Here is a 22,789-nt window from a genome sequence, read left to right as displayed (position 1 = left end):
AGCCTCCCTTCTAGCGTACTCTACCCACTCCGGGCTACGCACACTCCGGTCCCTTGCGACGGCCGCTAGGGGAAGGCTTGACCGAACGACCCACCCAGGGTACGGGACTCACCCTGGACCGCTTCAACCCCGGCTTAGCGACTCCGAACACAGCATCTTCGCACTCAGCGACTCCGCACACAGCGTCTTCGCACTCAGCGACTCTACACACAGCAACTTTGCATCTCCACCGCTGCCCTCACCTACGCTCCCTCAGACCCACTCACCCGTCTGTCCCAGGTGGGGGTTCAGCCAACACCCGCCCGGCGACGGCGTGAGAGTTGAGGTCCCGTTGACGGCTGGACCAGCAGCGGCGAGAAGTCTTCACTCTTGGTTCCTGGCAACCACTCGCCCCTCGCTCACACACATTTCCGCTTATATCCCCCTGCTCATCCCGAGTCCTCACGTGCTTCTACTTAAGCTGCTGCCAGGCCAGTTGTCCCGTTAATCTCTCATCATCACCCCCCATCTACCGTCGCCTAGGCGCCAACCTCAGGTCACAGCGTAGGACCTGTTCAACCTCGGTTGCACCCACTTCTCCCCTTAATTACTGGCGGTTTGTCTGTGCAAACCTCATGTTGCGACGCGCACACCTGTTTGCCCTCCGTTGCACACGCTTAACTGTGCGCACCATGTATTTCTCTCCTCTATACAAGTGTTGCAGTGTATGTGTGAGGCCCACATCTTGTCCTGATCTCCAATTTAGCAGCCACAATAAAGGTCATAGGCTTTCTTAACCATCGTGGTTATACTGTGATTCAAAAGTAACTTCACCATAAACATAGCAGAAGTTACGTAGAAGGGAAACAAAATAATAAAAATATAAAACAATTAAAAATCTCACGACGTTTCGACTGCAACACAAGCAATCATCATCAGGTGTGAAAACTACTGTATGGGTAGCTTTCCTGTAGACAGATGCTTACCTGAAACCGGATTTCCACCACCATCTATCCCAGAAGAATTGCCTCATCAAGATGTGATTCCGGACATACAGTATCCTGGCGTCTACAAACTAAGTTGCCTCTGTGGTAGTAGTTACATTGGAGAAAACAAACGACATGTCTCGGACCGCATTCATGAACACAAAGCAGACCTAAAACACGGTAGGACCAACACCTCGGCCATGGCAGATCACTGTTATAATTCAGTAGGCTCACATGACATTGACTTCTCTAAGACAGAGGTTCTTTGCAAGCCATCTGGCTACCATGAGAGATTCGTTAATGAGGCTATCCACATATACAAACACAGAGACAATTTCAACCGAGAAGATGGATTCTGGCTTAGCAATCATTGGAAGGATTTGATAAACCATTTCGGGTCTTAATTGATTGTTCACGCTTACGGCGGCTTTCAGACCGCATCCATTATTTTCGTCTCCCCCCTCCTCTTTCCGAACATAGATGGACTCGTCCATCTGAATAACTGCCAAATCACTCTCCGTGGTGCTAATGTTAAAAAAACCTGCCACTTTTTTCAAATTTTCTTGCTGTGGTTTTCACACCTGATGATGATTGCTTGTGTTGCAGTCGAAACGTCGTGATCATTTTGTTTTATATTTTTATTATTTTATTGTTTTCCTTCTACGTGACTTTACCGAAAGAAACTAGAATATGAATCCCTGCAGTCACGAAAGCTTTAAATCAAAATTTATAGCAGAAGTTATCTGCTTTGTTCATACAACTACGAGGCATCTCTGCTTACTTTGGCTAAACAGAAATGTGTCCCTTTGCAAAATCAAACACTGACAAATAAGAGAACACGACACTGTACGATTTTTAGAGTTGATATAGGGCAATTTATTCAGCAGAAGCATGTAAGCCTAGTCATGATTGCATCATCCATGACTTCAAGGAATAACATGATGCAATTCATATCATGTATGATGCAATACCAGGTCCAGATTGCATCATTCATTGTTTTGCTCAAAAAACAAGTACTGTCTAAATCCAGTCATATATTTATTAATAGATACAGTCAAAGATGCATTTTAGTCATTTCTGGATTAAATTGAGATCCCTTCCCTTCATAACTCACTTATCCTCCGCAATTCCCAAGTGAAGGGTCATATATACCGACCCCATAACATATTTTGAAAACTAGAGCCAATCAACAATTTTAAGCATAATTTTAATTCTCAGTCACCCAAAATTAATCAAGTTGGACTACATTTTTTTCGGAAGCATTTTGGCTGTAGACCAGTGTCACTATGCTAATTTGACTCCTGAAATGTACACATAAAATCAGTAATTGGCTTTTAAAAGACCTTGTAACTTTACGGACACCACATTATCTTTAGCACGTTTCAGACACCCGTTCAACCCCTGTCGCAAAACAACTCCCTCAATAACCAATTCTAGAATTGTCCCATCGACCTCTACGGTACATCATAGCCGCGGTGTCTACTACACCTGATGTGTGTTAACCCTTTTGGTGACTCGAGTGCACGCACCTGCGCAAAGGCGAACGCTACGCAACAGCTCTCAGCCCACGTGGCACAGCACGTGCGCATCCGCCATCGCTTCCCCTCCAATTCTCGCTTCACTTGAGCAACCCCATTGGGGGGGGGGGGGGGTGGCGGGCAAGGCAGGGCCTCCGGATTGCACATGCATGCAAGAGAGAGGGGGCAAGAGGCTCAAGCCCATGCAAGTGAAATAGGGTGCGGTTCACCAGTGTCATTCACTTCAAGGCCAGCGAGCCATAGGCGGACTCCTGGCCTTTAGTGCGGGCCACTAAGTCGTGCGGCACCCCGACAATACACAAAAGGTGAAATCAACCCCCCCTCCCCCATCATCATCATCGTCGTCGTCGCCGTGCTGCTGACAAACCCCCGAAATGGGTTTCAAATGTGTGGCGGCACTCACACTGATGATGTCTTATCGGGGGGAATGCCCCCCCCCTTCCCCCTCTAAAAATGAGTGAATAACACTGACATTACTCTCTCTCTCAATCGGCGAGGGTTGCTTTCTTGAACAACGCTCGCGAATGCAGAAACCTTGTTCAACGGGGTATAATGGGGGTTTACGTTCCTGGTATGAGTGAACATCGGGGTAGGTGGGGTGGGGGCGGTAAATGTTTAATAACAATGACTACAATCAATAAATAATATATTATGAAGAACAATGGTCTTTTTTTATCTTTGATGATTATGCTGCTGATTTGAGGACGACAATGGAGGTGGTGGTGAGGAATTCAGGAGGATGGCTCCTCAGAAGATGCAATGATAAGAGGAGCGTGCGGGAAGTCCAACAAATACACATTGTACTGCTATCCACCCCGTGATCAGTGCCACTTGTACACCCACAAGACAAAGATCCCCCGTATAGCCTTAACAGACTGTTGGGGCAAGTGATTCTTTGCGAGCACCTATGAAGGCCGGTACGGCACTTGAAGAGGGTGGGTGAGCAGCACAACGCCCGGCCGCCTTTGTCTCTCATGCCGCTCCCAATCACGCGTGTGAACAACACACACACACACGGTGAGAACAATACGCACCTCTACAACCCTATACAATACTTCGCTTTTCACACATCGATTCCTATTTGGAGCACCGCCTTGTTTTTATCTTGTACTCGGGCACCAGATTCAGCTTATTGCTGTGACCTTGCCGTACCAATGATCCTCACATACACACAGTTCAGCTTAACACGTCGGCTTTCGCGACCAATATCATCCATAATAGAGGTTTTTGGGTTAGATCGCGTAAATGTGTCGTTAAAACCCGCCACCACCCGACACAGCCAACTAGAAAGGGTTGTCACGTAAACAGAACGTGGCCAATTCGTCACTAGTACAGCACTAGTGTGTAGTGTATAGTAGTGTATAGTGTAGTGTATAGTGTAGTGTATAGTAGTGTATAGTGTAGTGTATAGTGTGTTGTACTAGTACAGCACTCACCGGTGTGTTGGAGACCCCAGCCACAACATTTACAATCTGAGTACGACATTTCGCCAGTAATCACAACTAGCTTCATCACGCGACAGACACATTTGTGGAGAAGTCTTACTGTTTCGTTCCTTATATAGAGCTTGTAACATGGTGGTCCAGATGTCTTGTGACACCCCCCCCCCCCCCCCCCATTTAATTTTCTGAAACTTAACATTTTTTGTAAGGTAAGGTTTATTTTAAATATAAAGTAATCTGGAAAACAGCTTGCTTGAGCAACCCCCCACTGTTGGCCGTCTTCAAAGGTTGTGCGAGATTCCCCGTTACACGGCAACCTTGTGGAAATCCGTGACACAGATGCCCATTACCATTCACGGTCTGCATGCGTAACGTCGAGTAACGGTTATGCAAAACTCGTTGTTTCGTTTGTGTGTAATCATCTTTCATATGATTCGGAAATAAATCAATTAAAAAAAGCTATCTGTATTCTTGCCCGGCTGGCGCGCGGCCAAGTGGTGATGTCACCGCGCATCTGCGTGATGACGTCACCTGCATCCCACTGCGCTGAGCCGGGCTTCGTGCGTGCCAACGGGAAGCCCCTCCCTCCACCCTCGCCCCTCCCTCCACCCTCGCCCCTCCCTCCACCCTCGCCCCTCCCTCCACCCTCGCCCCTCCCTCCACCGTCGCCCCTCCCTCCACCGTCGCCCCTCCCTCCACCGTCGCCCCTCCTTCCACCTTCACCCTCCCTCCACCGTCGCCCCTCCCTCCACCCTCGCCCCTCCCTCCACCCTCGCCCCTCCCTCGCCCCTCCCTCCACCCTCGCCCCTCCCTCCACTCTGGTCGTGTATCCCGTGCCAATTCCCGAACCAGTGCTGGCTAAAATGAAGTGAGGGTCTTCCCGATCAAAGTAAGTGTCCCGTGATGCAACCTCGAGCCGCTAATGGGAATGATATAACACTCACAAGGCCAGACACAAAACCACTGCCACCTGCCAGTTCAATAACCTTGTTTTCTGAGTTGTCAAAACTGGAGCTAAATTATAGTACCGTGATAAGTCAATTGATGAGTTGGATGAATTTGTCCACGTGCACTCCTCCTTACACTATACATTGATTGCAATCATATTGTAACGAGTCAATTGATATTGTGTTCCTGTTGTCAGTTGATAAGTGGATTCATTCGTCCACGTGCACTCCTACTTACATTATTCACTGATCACGATTGTTCGATTGTACTGCCGAAATGATGGGAATATTGGACACGCCCCACATTAACGATTTCCCGGCTGTGCTCTTCCAGTCCTAAGGATATAAAAGCAGGTTCGTCAGTATGGGGCAGTGAGTAGTGTATCATTGTTGGTCACTGGGCTGGTTATCGCGCCTATTCTTTGTGGTTGCCTGGCGGTGTGTGGAAGCGTCATCATGCCGGAATGTTTAGCAGGTGTGTCTGAAACTCCCCTTTTTCAATCTGGACTGTCTTGTAATTTGCTAGCCGTATTCAAAGTGTATCTTTTTTTTTAATAAGGTGCTTTGGTTCCGTTGATTCGCTGGGCGTGGAATATTTTACTCTCCCTATACTTTTTTGTTTACAATGCAAGTGTGTAGATCGCCAATTATGAAACCATCGGCCATTTAATTTATCTTAACTTTTTTAATTATGGACTCAATGGCACCCTGCAATTACATTATTTTAGGTCTGCTTATGTGGCCCTGTGGGCCTGGTTATTGATTCCTGAAGTAAAAGGGCTTGGTCGAGTTTGTTTACCATGATGTGGACTCGTACATAACCAATGGAAGATCAACAGCCGTACTGGGGTGTAAAGCTGTTGCAGCGTTTGCCCTTGACAAATGCTCTACCCCCCCCCCCCCCCCCCCCCACCTTGCTGTGCTGCAGGAGAAGTGGAGACTGTGTACAAGCTGGCGGTAGCCACTGGCGATACACTGTTCTCGGGCACAATGAACTTCATTTTTGCAACGATCATTGGCTCGGAAGGCCAGAGCAATAGGCAGCTTCTGGACCACTTTGGACTGGACCTTTGCCCCGGGGCGGTGAGTAGCTTCATTGTATCTAATCGGCTTGTGGGAATAAGTACTACACGCTACAGCTTGCGCTTTCCTAGCTTCTGACTGAATTGCCTGGCAAATGCCAGATTGCATGCTAAGGATGGATTGAGCCTGGGTAGTGCTTGGATGGGTGACCACCACGATACAACCGGCTTGTGGAATAGGCTGCAATGATTGGTGGGTAACTGAAGAGCGCATTCGTGCTGAATGTAATCTCGTTCTGCTGTTGAAAGTGCCATGAAACAAGTACGTGCATGGGCAATACTCTTTTGACCGTGGCTTGAATATATGAAGTGTTTCCTTAGGCTGTTTGGAAGGGGTGGGGGGACGCAATATCTCCTTTTAATACCTGAAACTAACACGGTGTGCATGTTCACTTTTGAGAAAAAATAGGTCTGACAACTTGGAGCATTTTGATGTTATGGTCCTTTTTCCCTGCCAGATTGACGTCTACAATATTCCAAGCAAGCTTGACATTGGTGACATCCAACTGGTTCGTCTGGAGATGTTGGTGTGCCTGGTGAATGACTCGTGGTTCTGCCGCTACGTGGAGGTCAACGCTCTGGGTGGCCGGGTGCCAACCACTGGCTAGAGCAGGGCTCCATGGAGCTACAGGAGGGGTTGGTAAGATGTGGGTGTTGGCAGATCGCCATTTTTGGATTGGTCTCTACACGCATGGAGATGGTACAATTCCATTAAATGCTTATGGACTACCAGCATGGTCTAGCATTAAACCAAGGTTCCTTGTTTTAAGGTGACGCCTATCTCTTGCACTATCCCTTTGAACTGATTTCCCACAATTCCATCCAGGTTGTGCAATCGGCTGATGTAAGATGATGCCTTAATTTGGATCCCCTCTAATGATACTACTGTCTGCATGTGGAACTATCTCCCTAAACAGTCGGCGAAATCGCTGGTTATGTTCGGGCCTTTTCAAATGCTGTGCACATGGCCGTCAAGACCGCCACGTGATCCTTAATTCTGCTGCGCAATAGTTCCTGCCCACAATGTAATTTAAAAGGTAGAATTTGACTTTGCAAGTTGTTGGGTACGTGCAACTCGTAGTGTTGTGGCTACCAAACGTGTTTTGCACTTGCTTTCACCCCTTGCATTGCAGGAATTATGCCATAGCACGAGACCTTGGCTCAACTAAAGGAAAAGAGGGCTGAAGAATTGTCCGTGAAACGGCACTCCTTGAGGTTTGAGGCACAGGTTATTCATGGTCCTGTGCTTTTCCAATTGCATTGCAAATTGCTACTAATACACTGCTAGGCTTGCTTTCATCCTTTGCCAAAAATGACCTAGAAACGACCAAAGGGAGTTGGAATTGTCTACTCTGTTCTGGGTAATTCAGAATGATTAAAGAGGTGGAACTGTGTTTTCCCACCGTTTCTTTTCAATGGTGTGCTCTTAATCTGTTTCACCTTCCTAATTGGGTTTTATTACACTCGGTTCTGGAATCGTGACCGTTTACCCCTTTATTAGTTGGCCAGCTGCCAATTACCAAAATGGTCAATCTAATTTTGCCACCCATATTGTAGTGACCAGTGTGTACCAAAAACCTTGGCTTTGACACAAACTATTGCGGCCTGCTTTTGATTTTCTGCAGGTGACTAAAATGGCAGGCTGGGCTTCCCCTTGGAGTCGACAGCAAATCCTTCCTTGACTTGCCCTGCGACACCCGTTTTGATGATGGGAAAAGTGCCGATTTCAACTTGTCCTTTCTGCGAAGGTAAAGACACCATTTGTTTGCCATATGACTGTTACCATTTTGTTGGACATATTGCTAGCTTTGAATTCTGTTTTTCAAATGTCCGTAATCGGTCTGACTGCACTTTTGTACTGGTCGTTTAGTGTGCAAAATTTGGGTTTGAGGGTGTTCATGAACCTCGATGGCATGTCTTGGACGAAGATAGAATACTTCCGTCGCTTATTTACAAGGGTCAAGAGTGAAATTGCAGGTGTGCACGATGGGGTCGCTATGGTTTTGAGTGGTCAACTAGGTCTAGGGTTGGCTCCTGCTGGTTTTTCTTCACCTAACTTGTGGACATTAATGGCTCCACACCATCCGCTGCAGTAGCTTGCCATATTCTTTTTGCTAGACTTAATTTTAAGTAAATAGTGTACATGTGCTTCGGGTTGGTGCATGACACCAAATGGTGACCTGCAGTTTTAAATTATAATCCTGTGTGGCGTCTGTTCTACGTCTTTCCGCGATCTCTCATTGTGCAGAGTATATTTCTCACCACTGGCATCAGGACTGTTTCTTTGGTTACCAATTCATGAATGGCGTCAACCCTGTTCTCATCAAACGCTGCACCAAGTTGCCTGAGAATTTCCCTGTCACCACAAACATGGTGAAGAGCAGCCTGGTCCCTAAATGCTCCCTTAAACGAGATCTAGGTGCTGTAAAGATCTCCTGATACTTTAATTTTAAACTTACCCCTAATAACCTTGTGCAGGCCATAGCTTCATAAGCTCATCACTGCAGTGGTGATGACCTGTGGGATTGCTTTGTATGTGCATGTTCACAGCACGGCAATGTCTACATTGTGGACTACCAGTGCCTTGATGGCATTCCTGGCAATACATTCGAGCATTCCAAGCCCTTCTACCTAGCAACTCCCATGTGCCTGCTTTACGTCAACAAACAGGGGCAGCTGCTGCCTATTGCTATACAGGCAGGTTGTGCATTTTGCGCTCGTGCTAGCATCCTGGCAATGGTATCTTTTGCTATCAACAGGGCCACATCTCCGACTTGTGTACTCCTGCCCCAGATGGCACTAGCTCTCCCCTTGCCAGTGGGTTGGGTAATTATGGCATTCCTGCATTGGCTTGTGGGTATTAGTAAAGACCAAGATGCCCTAATCTCTTCACCCACTGTACAATAAGTCCTGGGAGCTTTGGCTTAACTTTAGCACGTACATGGCCAACTGTACTGCAATCAAAGACAAGGTGATTGTGAAAAACTTTACATCGTTTTTACAAACATAACAGTTTGTCAAGTTGGCAACAGGTACACTTGTGCAATTAAAGGAACCTATTGACTATTCATTCCAATAACCATGTAGTACATGATATCAAACATGGCAAGCTTCGGTACGAACAACTGTAGCTTTACACAAACAATATTCTGATGCTCCTACCACCATGCATCCACAGCTGCAGCAAAAGCCATCGGCGGATAACCCCATCTTCTTGCCGAGCGACTCTGCGCACGACTGGATGCTGGCCAAGATGTGGGTTCGTTCCATGGACTTTCAGATCCATGAGGTCTCCACGCACTTGCTCAAGACCCACTTGCTGGCCGAGGTGTTCACCATGGCCACCTTGCGGCAGCTGTCTACAATGCATCCTGTCCATAAGGTGAATCCATAGTTTTAATGTTGGCGTTTATCACATGGGAGACTGCTAGTGACACAGTTATCCACTGCTAGCTTGTATTTTTAAAATGCATGCAGTGCTATTCACCATCCTGGCAGTCCTTGTACTGCCTGTCAACCAACAGGACTTCTTTGTCGGGAGATGTGGTCTCTGGATTCGTAGATCTTGCCCAATACTCTGGTCATTTTTGTGACGGTAAATTTTTACTCTTGTGGGTTGTGTGGAACCATCCTTCCAGAATGTTATAAATACTACTCAAGGTGATTCTAATTTTCTGGTAAACCTTTGCCCAAGTACATAACAAGGTGAGGAAACGTATACATACCACGACTATGAAATTCCTTGTGCACAGGACTTGCCCTCTCCTTTTTAAGCACTTGAGACTGCATACTTAAAGCTACAGTAATTAAATGAAGCCTATTACCATCTAATACACATGGTGATCTGATTTTTCTGACCTGCTTGCGTATAGCTCCTGTATCGGCACCTGCGCTTCCACCCTGGAAATCAACGTGCGTGCACGGACGCAGCTTGTGGGCACAGGAGCCTTTTGTGGATCAGGTGAGGGTTGTGGTTTTTACGAGCCTTTGAAATGAGTTTCCATTTAAGCCACGGCATCAAAGCCTCTGAGGCAATCTTGTAATCCAACAATCTTACTTCTGCTGCATGAGCTGATTTTGTCATTGCTCATCTCCTGGATATCCTCTCCAATGCATTCCATTGTTTAGCTGCTTGATGTTCACAACCCATTTACAGAACCTCAATCGCCCTAATATTTTTTTCCAATGCAGTCTTTGACATTGCTCACACTCTTAACATCCTAGTATAATACCAAGCATGCATCTACCTGTGATTCTGCAAGTTTTTAAATTTTAGGCATACTATACTAGCAAGTACTTTAACCTGCTTTTAATTTCATGTTGTGGTCCTAAATCTTAATTTTTGCTTGTCCTTACAAGGGCTATATCCAATAGTTTTAATAGCGATGATGTAAGCTTTTTTTACCACTTGTCATCTGACAACTTTTCGGCTACCATTTTAAATTATAGTTACCCACTTCATGCCCATACAGTGACCATTCCAAATGGTTAATCTCTCCCTCCCCTATTGGCCCTCAATACTTCCTCAATGCAATTTTCCAAGACTGGCCAAACTTTGAAGGTTGCCACGTTCTTGGGCTCCTTTAGCATCACCATGCATATCGACACGTCCAAGTACTGCAATGTTTTTCAATGGTAAGGCTTCGAATGACATGATCTTGAAATGTACTTGTGCAGGCGCTGTCAATTGGGTGGTGGCCATTTCAAGCTAGGCGGCAAGGGCTTGAAGGCGCTCACCTACAGACATCTGTGCATCCTGAAGGATGTGGCAGATCGAGGTGTTGGTGACTTGCCCAGCTGCTACTACTACAGGGATGATGCTTGCAGCATCTGGAAGACCATTCACAAGTAACCAGACATACTATACGCTGGTGCCGGTGGTTTTATGTGCACGATGATGAAAGTGCTATCGGCGGGCACATGCAACCAACTTGCAAGAGCAGTTCAGATACCGTTTTTGTGTTAGGCCCAATTTATGAGTTGACACTAAATTTAACTTGATATCCTCCTTTCAAGATGCGATTCTGGTTCTTTCAGAAGTCGCATAGGTAGAAACGCTAATAGATCACAACGTTTTGATCACCACAGGCAATCGTCTTCAGGTGGGCAAGAAACAGGCTGCTGAAACAAGTCCTCTATATATGGGGGGGGGGGGGGGGGGGGTGTTGCTGCATCGGGCAATTGGGTGGGGGCTAGAGATTGTGCCTAAAGTGAGTGGGAAATCCAAAGATGGGGATCGTGATGGAGGGTTGGTTGATGCACCTCCCACAACGAAGATCTGAGGTGGCCATTTGTATTGTGAGATTGGCCTGTCAATGTGTAGTGACGGTATATCCACCACTAGGGGAATAAAATCTGCAACAGACACACATCAGCCAGTTGGTCTGCTAAAAAAACGAGAGCCACCGCCACATCGATGGAAAGGGAGACACGTTGGTTTTGTTAGTGGGTTGCCTACATGACTTTACCAAAAGAACCAACGAGTGGATTCCTGCAGCCACAAAACCTTCAAATAATGAATTTTACTTGATGCTTCCTTCCCCAGGGTACATGGCTGTATTTCCCCCAACTGTTATCCTAAGAATGGTACAAAAGGCTTTTAACACTACCACAATTCCAAAATTCACCTATTTATTGGACTTAATTTGCGACCAAGGTCGCTTCAGTTCCTGTGGCATTCATCTTAACAGATGAAAGCACCATTACGTTGTTGTGCAGGTTTGTCGACAAGATACTTGCCATCTTCTACAAAAGTGACGAAGACGTGAAAGGTGACACTGAACTTCAAGCGTTGGTTGACGACATCAACCATGCCTTGCTGAGCAACCCGTCCAATGGTAATTAAGCAGCCCTGCAATTATGTCTTAGCATTGTGTTATTTTATTTTATAAATTTATTATTTTATTCTTGATCTACGTGACTTTTACCGAAAGAACCAAAGAAGATGAATCATTGCAGTCACGAAAGCTTTAAATCGAAATATATCTTGGCACTTGCTGGAGGGAAGGGGTTTTCTGCCAGGTCATTGGCATGCCCTTCCATGCTGGCCAGACCACTTTTTTGAGAATGGACATGCATTACTACACCAGGTTGCAACCTGGTTTTAGCCAACTGGTGTATCCTGGCATTCTTGGCCACAATGTTAAAGGTGTGCCCATGACTTGTCAGGAACTTGCAGGCAACCTCTACAGCAAATCCAGTGTGCTAACAAAGCCACCATTATGCCATGCATCAACTTTTTTTTTTATTTTGGCCCAAGGACCACTGCCACATGCAAAGGTTTCTATGGACCCCAGCCCTGGTGACAAAATAATAAATTATCTAAATGCCAGTAATACAACACTGCATTACTGGAACTCTTATACACTTACATTTTTGAAGGGCTTTTAGATCTTGGAATAAATTACCCTAACATCAACTAAATTTCATGAATATCAATGTCACGCTCTAAACGCTTTCATTTCTGGATTGGTATATAGAACAGATACCCCTAACCAGACTGAGAACCACTGCTCTAGGCAATGGCAAAACAACTTACAATTTCGCCAAACGAGGGAAAACGGGTTTTGCTGGGTAAAGGTTATAGTTTTAACATGACTTCTTTGCTCGATATTCCATTTAACATTCTGTGCCGCAGGCTTTCCTACCAAGTTGACCTGTGTGGCAGAGTTGAGTGAATTCCTCACCATGGTTGTGTTCCTGTGCTCTGCCCAGCACTCTGCCGTCAACTATGGCCAGGTAACATAAATTCAGATGTTTGTTTTTTTGAACGAAAGCCCTTGCAAAGTGGTTCGGTTTATTTCTGACTTTGTAGTATAAAAAAATGCTCTTCCCACCCCTACTGTGTGCTGCAGTTTGACTTCTATGCATGGATCCCAAATGCACCCAGTGCCATGAGGAAACCACCTCCAGCCACCAAAGGTGTGGTGGACATGCCCTTCATCCTGCAGACACTGCCTGATGTGCAGGTGACTTGCATTTCCATAGCAATCACCTGGGTGCTTAGCTGCAGTGCTGCAAAGGTATGTGCTTGCGCCTGCATTTTCAATGTGGATTAAGGTTACGACGGTTTAAATATAAACTTAAAGCTTTAAGTTTATGGGTCTTTTTGGTAAATTCGTGTAGATGTGTTGCAATCCAAGCGTTGTAATTTGTGCATACCTAAGTCATCATCAAGAAAAGGTGGCTGGCCTCTAAAGGAAGACTCTTTCTAAAGATTTCAAATGAATGTAGCTCAAGTGGTCGGCAACCTGGGCAGAGCAGTTGATCTAAATGGTAATCGTGAAGGACGCCGGTGCTGGGTTTCCACCAATTAAAGGATTACCAGATCTAAAATTACAACATTACAGCCAGTTTATGGCTTAAAAGATTACGATGACCTTTTAGGTATGCTTGTCCTGAAAGGGCAGCCACTGAACCCCACCTAGTGGCTAACATGCATAACTAATCTTGGAGGTGAGTATACACACTTGCCCCAGTACACCACCTTCTGATGGGCCAACTTGTGCAAGTTATATATTATATAATCCTGTTTTTTTTTTAAGCTGCTGCACTGAAAGGTTAGACTTCAAACCCACATGTTTAAGTTGAATCCATTCCAGCCATACAACGGTCACCTTTGTAAAGACCTATCCTTTTTCAAAACCTTGATCCATGATTTAGCAACCTCTTCCTGCTGCATGGAAATTATATTGACCTAATTACAAGGGGGTCAACCAATGTCTTGAATGGTGTCTGTTTTTTCATGAAATGCGTGCAGAAAACCCTTGGAACTTTCCCAGATGAACCTTTCCAGAACCCAGATGCCCTCAAGGCCATGCAAGAATACCAATCCGACCTCGAGGTGATTACAAAATCCATTGTTGAAAGAAACAAGACCCTTCCTATCAAGTATCCCTACCTGAAGCCTGACAAGGTGGCCAACAGCATCACAATCTAAATGATGGGGGCAAACCTGAGGATTAGATTTTTTTCACTTTCCTGCCTTGTCCTTGTGTGCTGAGGGACCAAATCGCGGTTTTGGTCTATGTAAGCTTTAACATTTAAATTTGCAATGCAATCTTATGTTTTCTAGTCTGTGCCCTTCCTTAGGCTTAAATGCACAACACTTAATTGAACAGGGTCCTGAAGACCCATACAAGATTTCAATGCAAAAATGTGCCACAATGGTTAATTTTAAGATGTTGAAGGAAATCTGACACTGACATTGATTTTCCGTGTGGTTTTCACCAAACTGTTGTGCCTTGCACTGTCCACGTTGCAAAATGAAAAATAAAATCTCAACATTCTGCAGTATTGTGCATTTGGCTGTTTGCAATGCAGCAGTAGGCTGGTCTGCCATGCCCTCTGCTGCCATCGCCTTGCCTGTGCCTCGATCGTCCTGGCTGTGATCGTCCTCTTGGGCACTGGGGTAGTCAACGGAAATTGACTAAACCAAGTTTTCTGGCATGATCTTCTTGCTCCACGCTTTGAAACTAGAAATCCAGGAGATGCCGTTCACACATGGATTTATTGAATCTGCCACCACGAGTGGACTATCTGAAACGACCAAATATGCCAACTCCACGCCCCATGCCTCTATCAAATCCCTGTGCCACGCAGAGCCAATTCTAAAATCTACAACTACATGCAAAACTGCATTTGTAACTCGTGCTTCCGAGGGGACATTTTAAGCCTTCTGCTTTACCAATTAATAGTATAATGAAACTATTTGAACTTGTCACACCTTGTTCGATCACCATTTCACTCGTCCATTGTTTAAAACAAAACTCCCCTGAGCACTCGCACACTAAAAATGCTAGTAAATATAATGCCTAAAGCAGTAACATCCTCCCACTTTCCTGCAAAAACCCCACCCAGTTTACACGATTCAAAATAAATTGATCTCGTACCTGAAACGACTCCCCTTCAAGCCCCACACGGCACTCGAATCCCTGCGCATATGGGATTAATTGCATGTTTTGAATTATTTGCACTTGCACCAAAATTAACATTTCTCAAACTCGCAACGAAACTTAATCCCAAACCGTCATTGTAAAGATTTCGGGTTAGGCAGTTACTAAACTAATACTTTATCCCCATCCATTATTTAGATTCTAGTTTATTATGGTTACAAGCTGTTTTACGGAGCTTCCTCATTCAGCGTCTCGCCTGTGCCACGCCGACTCTTACACCAAATCAATTTGTGATCGTGTCCAATCTCTCACATTGGTCATCATCCTGAGCACTGTCAAAAATGTTCAAAAGAAAATGGGGTATTATACTGAAGCATGCAAATATGCACCATTTGACAATTACATAACCACACAGGTTACACCTAGGGTTTGCTTGCCACGTTTTAATGTGTCTTTGGCTCCAGATAAGTGCCTAGCCATTCTACATTTCCTTAGCTTAGCAATACTACTGTAGTATAGTACTTGACACCCAGAAGACCTGGGCGGGGGATCAATCACCACCCGGCGACGGTGAGACATCTACATCTCTAGCCCTGCGGCGGCAGCTGGCATCTCGTCCACACAGGCTCATTCCTCTCGCCAACAGCGACCCTGCCGTCGTTATGGGGTCCCCGATTAAGTACCCCTTGGCGGCTCCTCCCCCTAGCTCGGACCTGCCTTTGTTTTTTTAAGGTACCCCCTTAACACCCGTGACATCATTCTCAGCCGTCAACCCACTCACACCTCCCTGTGTACGCCATCCCAGCTGTCAACATCCCCTTATGAAATAAATCTAGACGACCCCTACGACAAACGGTAAACGTCACAAAACAGCAACACTAACACTAAACCCCCAAGCTAACATTTTTATAGCCACAACATAATTTAATACCCAACAACCCAAAAATGCAAAAAAACCAAAGGAATGACCATCTGCGAGGAAAACAATACCGGATGGCCAACGTCAAAAGAGTCCCTCCAAAGTGTCCCGCTGCGCTCAACACACTAATGGCGCCAGCCTGCTCCCCCTCCCCCGCAAGCAGCAAGGTCCCTTGTGCAGTGGCGGAGCACTCTGTAGCGCGTTGGCTCGCCCCACAAGCACAAAGCAGGCGGCCCCCCCAGACTCTAGACGTCGGGAACCATCTCCTTGAACGTGGCTCCTCTCGCTCTCAACAGCCCAGGTCCCTTCCCTGCTCTTCTCACTCGAATCGCGGGGAGAAAGGCACACCCCGCTCGCAGTCGCAGGGCTCCAGCGACGCTTCGCCAGGCCGGCCCGGCGCAAGAGGCGTGGCAGACTGCAACGAACACGTGGTGGCAGACGCACAGCAGCAGTAATGGCGCCCGGTTGCTGTGTTGCGTCTTGAGAAAAAATGGCGCCCGGTTGCCGCGTTGCATTTAAAATGGCGCCCGGATGCTGCGTCATATTCAAAATGGCGCCCGGTTGCTGCGACGTGTCCATGCCAAATGGCGGGAACCATTCACCAGCACTCCTTCCAAACTTCATTCTGCTCTTAAAAATAACACCATCTGCGAGCTGCTGCTATTCGTCCAGGGTTCACCGCTCTTCATCCTTTAACAGAAAATACTTGTGCAAATTATTAATTCTACTTTTCTTATTTCTGGGTGGTATTGAGCTTCATCCTGGCCCAAATGCCAGATTTTTCTGGCAGAAAAGGTGTTGGTGTTCTACATGTCAACATCAGAGGACTTGTGATTAAATTAAGTCAACTAAAACTAGAAGTGGCAAATCTTGATCTGGACATTTTTTTGCCTAACAGAAACAATTCTCACTCCTGCCATCAATGACTTGCAGATTACGATTGACAACTACAACCTTATTCGGCTTGACCGAGGATCTAAAGGAGGTGGAATTGCCATCTATGTTTGTAATACTATTGCACGCTCACCAGCTCACTCTTTGTTTAAAAAAATGTTACTTTGAAGGTTTGGCTCTCAGAATAACTCTCCCAAATAATCAACAGATATTGGTAGTGTGCTGCTATAGACCGCCTAGCAGGAAGAATGTTGAAGCTGCATCTGCACTGAGAGAGCTTTTTGGGGGCCTCTCTAAAGGTGAAATAGTTTTAGATCTAAATTGGAATTGGCTAAACCCGCCGGCCGTGGCCACAAATTTTACAGATGAATTTAACCTGTTTCAATTAATAAATAACCCCACAAGACCCAACCTAAAAAAGTCCGGGACAGTCAACTCTGCTTGACGTCCTATTAACAAATGCCCCTCAATTTCGCACTGACTGGTGTTCTGGGTATTAAACTTAGTGATCACTCCTTCATTTTTGGGGTGAGATCATCAGCCAGACCCAAAGCCCCCCCTAAAAATGTTGAAAAGCACTCTTTGAGGCACTCAGGCATTTCCTAATTATGTGCTTCACTCGGATATTGACAAGGTATGTGATATCCCCAACCTGACTACGGCTTGGGAGACTTTCAGGTACACGTTTCTCCAAATTGTTAACAAACATGCTCCGTTGGTTAGATTTAAAAATAAAGGCAACCGCCCACCATGGTATGATCCTTTGATTACAAAGCTCATGAAAACTAGGGACAAGGCTTGGGCATGTGCTCAGAAAAGTAATTTGGTAAATGACTGGCTAGATACAGGATTTTAAGGAATAGATGCGTCAAAAAAATACGGCATGCAAAAAATGCCTACTTTTCCTCCACTCTCCTGGAATCACATGGAAATGCCAGGATTTTTTGGAAAACAATCAAATGTATCGAAAAGGCATTCAAAACAGACAATCTGCCCGTTGAGCTTAACCGAAATGGGGAATATTTTTCAGATCCCAAAAAAATAGTTAACATTTTTAACCTTTTTTGATAATGGATTGGGAGTCACCACTGCTCGTGCAAATTCCTACACCCCTGTCCAAACATTAAACGAATTTAGTTTCCAGCAAATCCACGAAAGTAATGTGCTGAAACAACTGTCCTACCTCAAAGGGTCCTCCTCTACCGGAGCAGATCGTTTTCCCGTCTTTGCTCTACTAACTGTTGGTCACCTAATATACAAACCTATAGCCCATATTTTCAACCTGTCCATCAAAGAAGCATCAGTTCCTCTAGAAAGGAAACATTCCTATGTCCGTCCAATTCACAAAGGGGGCCCTAAAAATGATCCCAATAACTACCGACCTATCTCAAGCTTGATTCCATCTATCACTCGGGCTTAAGATTTGCATTGAACTGCCCATATAGGGCCATAATAATTCATAATAATTAAGGACCTATATGGGCCTACGTGTTAAACTGCCCATATAGGATTCACCACTGTGATCTCTACATTGGGTCAAACTTAACATCTCTTAATGTTCGACGGCTTGTGCACTAGATCTTATTTATTCACGATGTACTTACAAAAAAATCCGCAGACTACCTACTGGATCTCCTCTCTATTTCAAAGAACAAATTTGACCTCAGGTCTTCGCTCATTTACCAGCTTCACATTCCCTATTGCCGTACAAAAACCGGAGGAAGGGATTTTGCTATTGATGCCCCCACGGTCTGGAATGCTATTGCCAATAAACTGCAACTTGAATCACTACCTTTGAGATCTTCACTCAGAACTGCTCTGGAGGAGTTGTACACTCCTAGCTGCCACTGCTATTCAGTGGCCTAAAATAAAATAAAATGTTTCGCTCCGGATGACCGCTGCAAAGTATTATCTGTATTTTGATTTAGTGTGCTGATCTTAAAGGTGCATTGAAAAATGTGATACTCTGACTGATGCTCCTGTTGTTGTGGAGTGACTCATGCAGCCAGCTATGGCTCTAGGGTTTGTGTGTTATATGTTATTTATGTAGTTTATTGTAAAAAAATTCGGCCACAGTCCGTATGATCACTGTTATATTGTATTCATGGCTTTGTATTGGTGATTTCGAAAAGTTTTTTGGTTTGGCCATGTTTTTGTTTATTGTAGTACAGAAGTAGACTGATGGCCTTAATCTCAGTTGTCTTGTGGTTGTTGTTGTTTGACTTGCATCCCACTGGGATTTTTGCACAGAGCATTGGTGTACGGTGCTATTTCAGGAATATTTTGATGTTTTTTTTCCTGGATTTTCTGTTTGTACAGTCACATAGTCACTTTAAGATGTTTTCTTGTTCATGTTTTTGTTTTTGTTTGTTGTGGTTGCACCCGATTCAAGAGCCGAATGGCTCACAGGGATATACCAAATAAATGGAACGATGAAGTATGAACTATGACCCGATGGCGGTCGCGTCCTCCTGCAGCTCCGCCGTCGACTGGCAAACACCCAGCCGCTCTCTTGCCATCCTTTTCCACTTCCATGGTGAATTTGATAGATGAGTGTATGAAATTGATGTGGTTGATAAATTGGTTCAGTGCTGGCAGGCCATGTGGCCAGATGATGGAACGTGTCATCTACGTATCTCTTCCACAAGGAAGGACGTAGGGTGGATGTCTGGATGGCATCTGTCTCAAATTTCTCCATGAAAACATTAGCTACCACTGGCGATGATGGGTAACCCATTGGGGTACCCTCATTTTGTTTGTAGAATGTACCATTCCAGGTGAAGTAAGTGTTGGTAAGGCAGTGCCTTACCAAAGTTGGTACATCTAAATTCTGTCCCTGTTGGACCAAGTCTTCAATGATTGCAACGGTATCAGGTACAGGTACCTTGGTGAACAGGGTGACTACATCGAAACTGACAAGTAAATCATCTGGAGACAGTGAGATGCCCTTGATGAGAGAAACCAAGTGAGCTGAGTTAAGTACAGCTGAGGTGGTCTTGCCCGTGAAAGGAAGCAGGGTCTCAGACAGAAATCTGGCCAGTTTGTAGGTGGGTGAGTTAATGGTGGAGATGATAGGATTGAGTGGGATACCTTCTTTGTGGATCTTTGGAAGGTCATAAAATCTGGCTGGTCAAGCGGCCGAAGGTTTTAGAGGGCGCTGCTTGTTCGAATCGATAAAAGAAGTCGAATTAGTGATGATATTGTTGGCAATCATTGGAAGGACGTCATTAACCAGATAAAGTCTTAACCGACTGTGATGTTTCCATCCTACCTGCCTATGTCAGCTGTTATTTCTGACTCCTTGTGTCTCTTTCTCTCTCTGTACCTCTCTCGGATCTCTCCACCGGTGACTCGGGCACTGCTACGGGGTCCCACTTTCTGCCCCGCCCCGTCTCCCCCCCCCTCCCCCTGGTGACTCAGGTGCTGCTGTGGGGTCCCACTTTCTGCCCCGCCCCCTCTCTTCCCCCCCCCTTCTCTCTCCCCCTACCGCCGATACCTATATCACCTCATGCCACGGCAACTCTCTCGCCTACTTCAGCAGTTTTTTTCTTGCCGCCGTAGTTGTCTCACCTGATGACGATTTCTTGTGTTGTGATTGAAACGTCGTGATCTATTATTTTTTTACCTACGTGACTTTACCGAAAGAACCAAAAGTATGGTGTTATTGTGTTGCGCTGTTCATTTGGAAGGCGCAGAATGGCTGACTTCGAGCTTAATTGTAAAATTGAGCTAATGGGGTGAGCTGGGCAGTTGTTTTGGCAAAGGTTGCATTCCTCATTTGGGCATAAGAAATACTTGTTTCACATGTTTATTATCCGTAAAATATGATTTTCTCAAATATACATTTTGTAAATATAATTTATATTAAAATTGAATTAATAATTATTTAAGTATGTATTACGTTTATGCAGAATTATCAGGGGATGTAAAACGTGCAACAGATGTTTGGGGCAGATAGTAGATATTAAAATGTTTCTCGTGAAATCTTTGTTAAATAATATGTGTGTTAAATGTTGTTCAATATGATCACCTTAATTGCGATTTGGGTGGACTTGATGCCGAGGAATTCAGCTGCGGTGTTCTGGCGTGGAGGGTGTCTATGATCGCTATTGCAGAGGTGCAATTGCCCTTCTGAAGAAAACTTTTGAAATAAAACTCTTGCCGTTTCACAAACCCTCGGTGCCCGGGCTCGTTGTGGAGTTGCCCACTTCTCTGGAGGACAGAGCACAACGCAGAGTCTCTACTCATCACCTCCAAACTTTATTACTTTTATTGTTGCCTAATTATCCGACCTGTCCCCTCTCGCAAGGATTCATGACAGAAGGAGAGGGGACAGGGCGGATCGGCTACATACGGTACAGTAAATACAAGAAAACTTTTTAAAGTAGGATTTGTTTTGTCTATTTGTATGTTCATGGCAATTTCATCTCGTAAAAACATAAAAAATAACAAAAAAATATGTATACTGTACACAACACCTTAAAAAATGTTTAGCAAAAAATGTGATAAATATGCTCTTACATAATGATGTCATGTGGCGTTTTTGAAAATCCAGCGCCCTCTTCCCCCCCAAAGCCACCGGGTAATCGATGATCTATTGCATTACACACCAGGCGTCTCCATGCAAGTGATGTCGAAATTGGAGAAATTGCTTTGTTGAGAAAAATATGGCCCCTTGGTTTCAATAAAAAAGCCTCCCACATAATATGAGAAAAAATTATTGCTGCCTGACTGGCTGACACGGGTGAATAAGTGCGTGGTGATTGTGACGTCACCATGCACGTCTGCATGAATACGTCACCCGTATCCCACTTCGCTGAGCCGGGCTTCGTGCGTGCCCATGGGAAACCGCCTCCTCCACACTCGCCCCTCCCTCCACCCTCGCCCCTCCCTCCACCAATCTCCCTCCCTCCACCCTCGCCCCTCCCTCCACCCTCGCCCCTCCCTCCACCCTCACCCCTCCCTCCACCCTCGCACCTCCCTCCACCCTCGCCCCTCCCTCCACTCTCGCCCCTCCCTCCACCATCGCCCCTCCCTCCACCTTCGCCCCTCCCTCCACCATCGCCCCTCCCTCCACCCTCGCCCCTCCCTCCACCATCGCCCCTCCCTCCACCTTCGCCATTCACTCCACCCTCGCCCCTCCCTCCACGCTGGTTGTTAATCCCGCGTATATTCTCGGATAAGTGCTGGCTAAAATGAAGGCAGGGTCTGCCCGCGCGATGCAACCCCGAGCCGCTAATGGTAATGATATAAACATATTGAACACTCACAAGGCCAGACACAAAATCACTGCCACCTGCCAGTTAAATATCCTTGTTTTCTGAGTTGTCAAAACTGGAGCTCAATTATAGTACTGTAATGAGTCAATTACTAAGTGGATTCAAGGCCGTAGCCATGGAGTCAACATTGGGAGGGACCAAATATTCCAGGGTGTCTGGGGGTCCCAACCCAGAAAAATATCTAAATTTTAAGACTCATTTCCTGCCTGAAATATAAAAGAATTCACTAACACATGGGATGGACTTTTTATTTATTTTTTACAATGTCTAATAGTGTATTGTATTACATCGCTCTGTTTTTACTTTTTTTACCATTTCTTGTTTCATTGTATGTAATGGCAGAGATTAGGGATTAATAAAGTACAACCATAACCACAATCATATAAACAAATCTATGCATTGATTTATATGAAGACAATTCCAGATATTGTAGCCAAGGTTTAGCAAATTGTTGTTCTCATTTACATAGCATAGCAATTATTTTTGTAACAATATGTTGGGGGGTACATTTTGAGCATATTTGAATATTGGAGGGGGAAGTGTGTGTCCCCCAATATATATTATAATCACGGCCTTGAGTGGATTCATTTGTCCACGTGCACTCATTATTCACTGATCACCATTGTTCTATTGAAATTAGTCAATTGATATTGTTCTACTGTAGTCAATTGATAAGTGGATTCATTTGTCCACGTGTACTTCTTATAGTATCCACTGATCATTGCTCTATTGTAATGAGTCAATTGCTATTGTTCTACTATAGTCAATCGATAAGTGGATTCATTTGTCCACGTGCACTACACCCTGCATTATTTACTGATCACTATTG

At 45.3% G+C, this 22,789-nt stretch overlaps 1 protein-coding gene across 1 annotated transcript; it reads left to right on the top strand.

Annotated features, from left to right (window-relative positions):
* Positions 1-5,265: 5,265 nt before the first annotated feature.
* LOC116938188 (polyunsaturated fatty acid 5-lipoxygenase-like) lies at positions 5,266-14,267 on the top strand. The gene is made up of 14 exons (XM_076052229.1): positions 5,266-5,367; positions 5,821-5,975; positions 6,433-6,577; positions 7,602-7,722; positions 7,845-7,951; positions 8,223-8,410; positions 8,525-8,671; positions 9,153-9,356; positions 9,847-9,935; positions 10,652-10,822; positions 11,693-11,811; positions 12,612-12,712; positions 12,829-12,996; positions 13,734-14,267. Exons 1-14 carry the CDS (start codon positions 5,349-5,351, stop codon positions 13,911-13,913), a joined length of 1,914 nt encoding a protein of 637 aa, XP_075908344.1. The 5' UTR covers positions 5,266-5,348; the 3' UTR covers positions 13,914-14,267.
* Positions 14,268-22,789: the final 8,522 nt, after the last annotated feature.

The sequence above is a fragment of the Petromyzon marinus genome, chromosome 55, assembly GCF_048934315.1.
Source record: "Petromyzon marinus isolate PM22_M1 ecotype Great Lakes invasive population chromosome 55, UKy_Petmar_22M1.pri1.0, whole genome shotgun sequence".
In the NCBI taxonomy this organism is placed as follows: Eukaryota; Metazoa; Chordata; class Hyperoartia; order Petromyzontiformes; family Petromyzontidae; genus Petromyzon; species Petromyzon marinus.
This window is presented reverse-complemented; position numbering and strand designations above follow the sequence as displayed.

Bases quoted from the DNA above. Each gene is read 5' to 3' on its own strand.
- LOC116938188 (XM_076052229.1), top strand. The intron at 9,936-10,651 runs GTGAGGGTTGTG...GTACTTGTGCAG, and splicing joins AGGAGCCTTTTGTGGATCAG to GCGCTGTCAATTGGGTGGTG. The intron at 11,812-12,611 runs GTAATTAAGCAG...TCTGTGCCGCAG, and splicing joins GCTGAGCAACCCGTCCAATG to GCTTTCCTACCAAGTTGACC.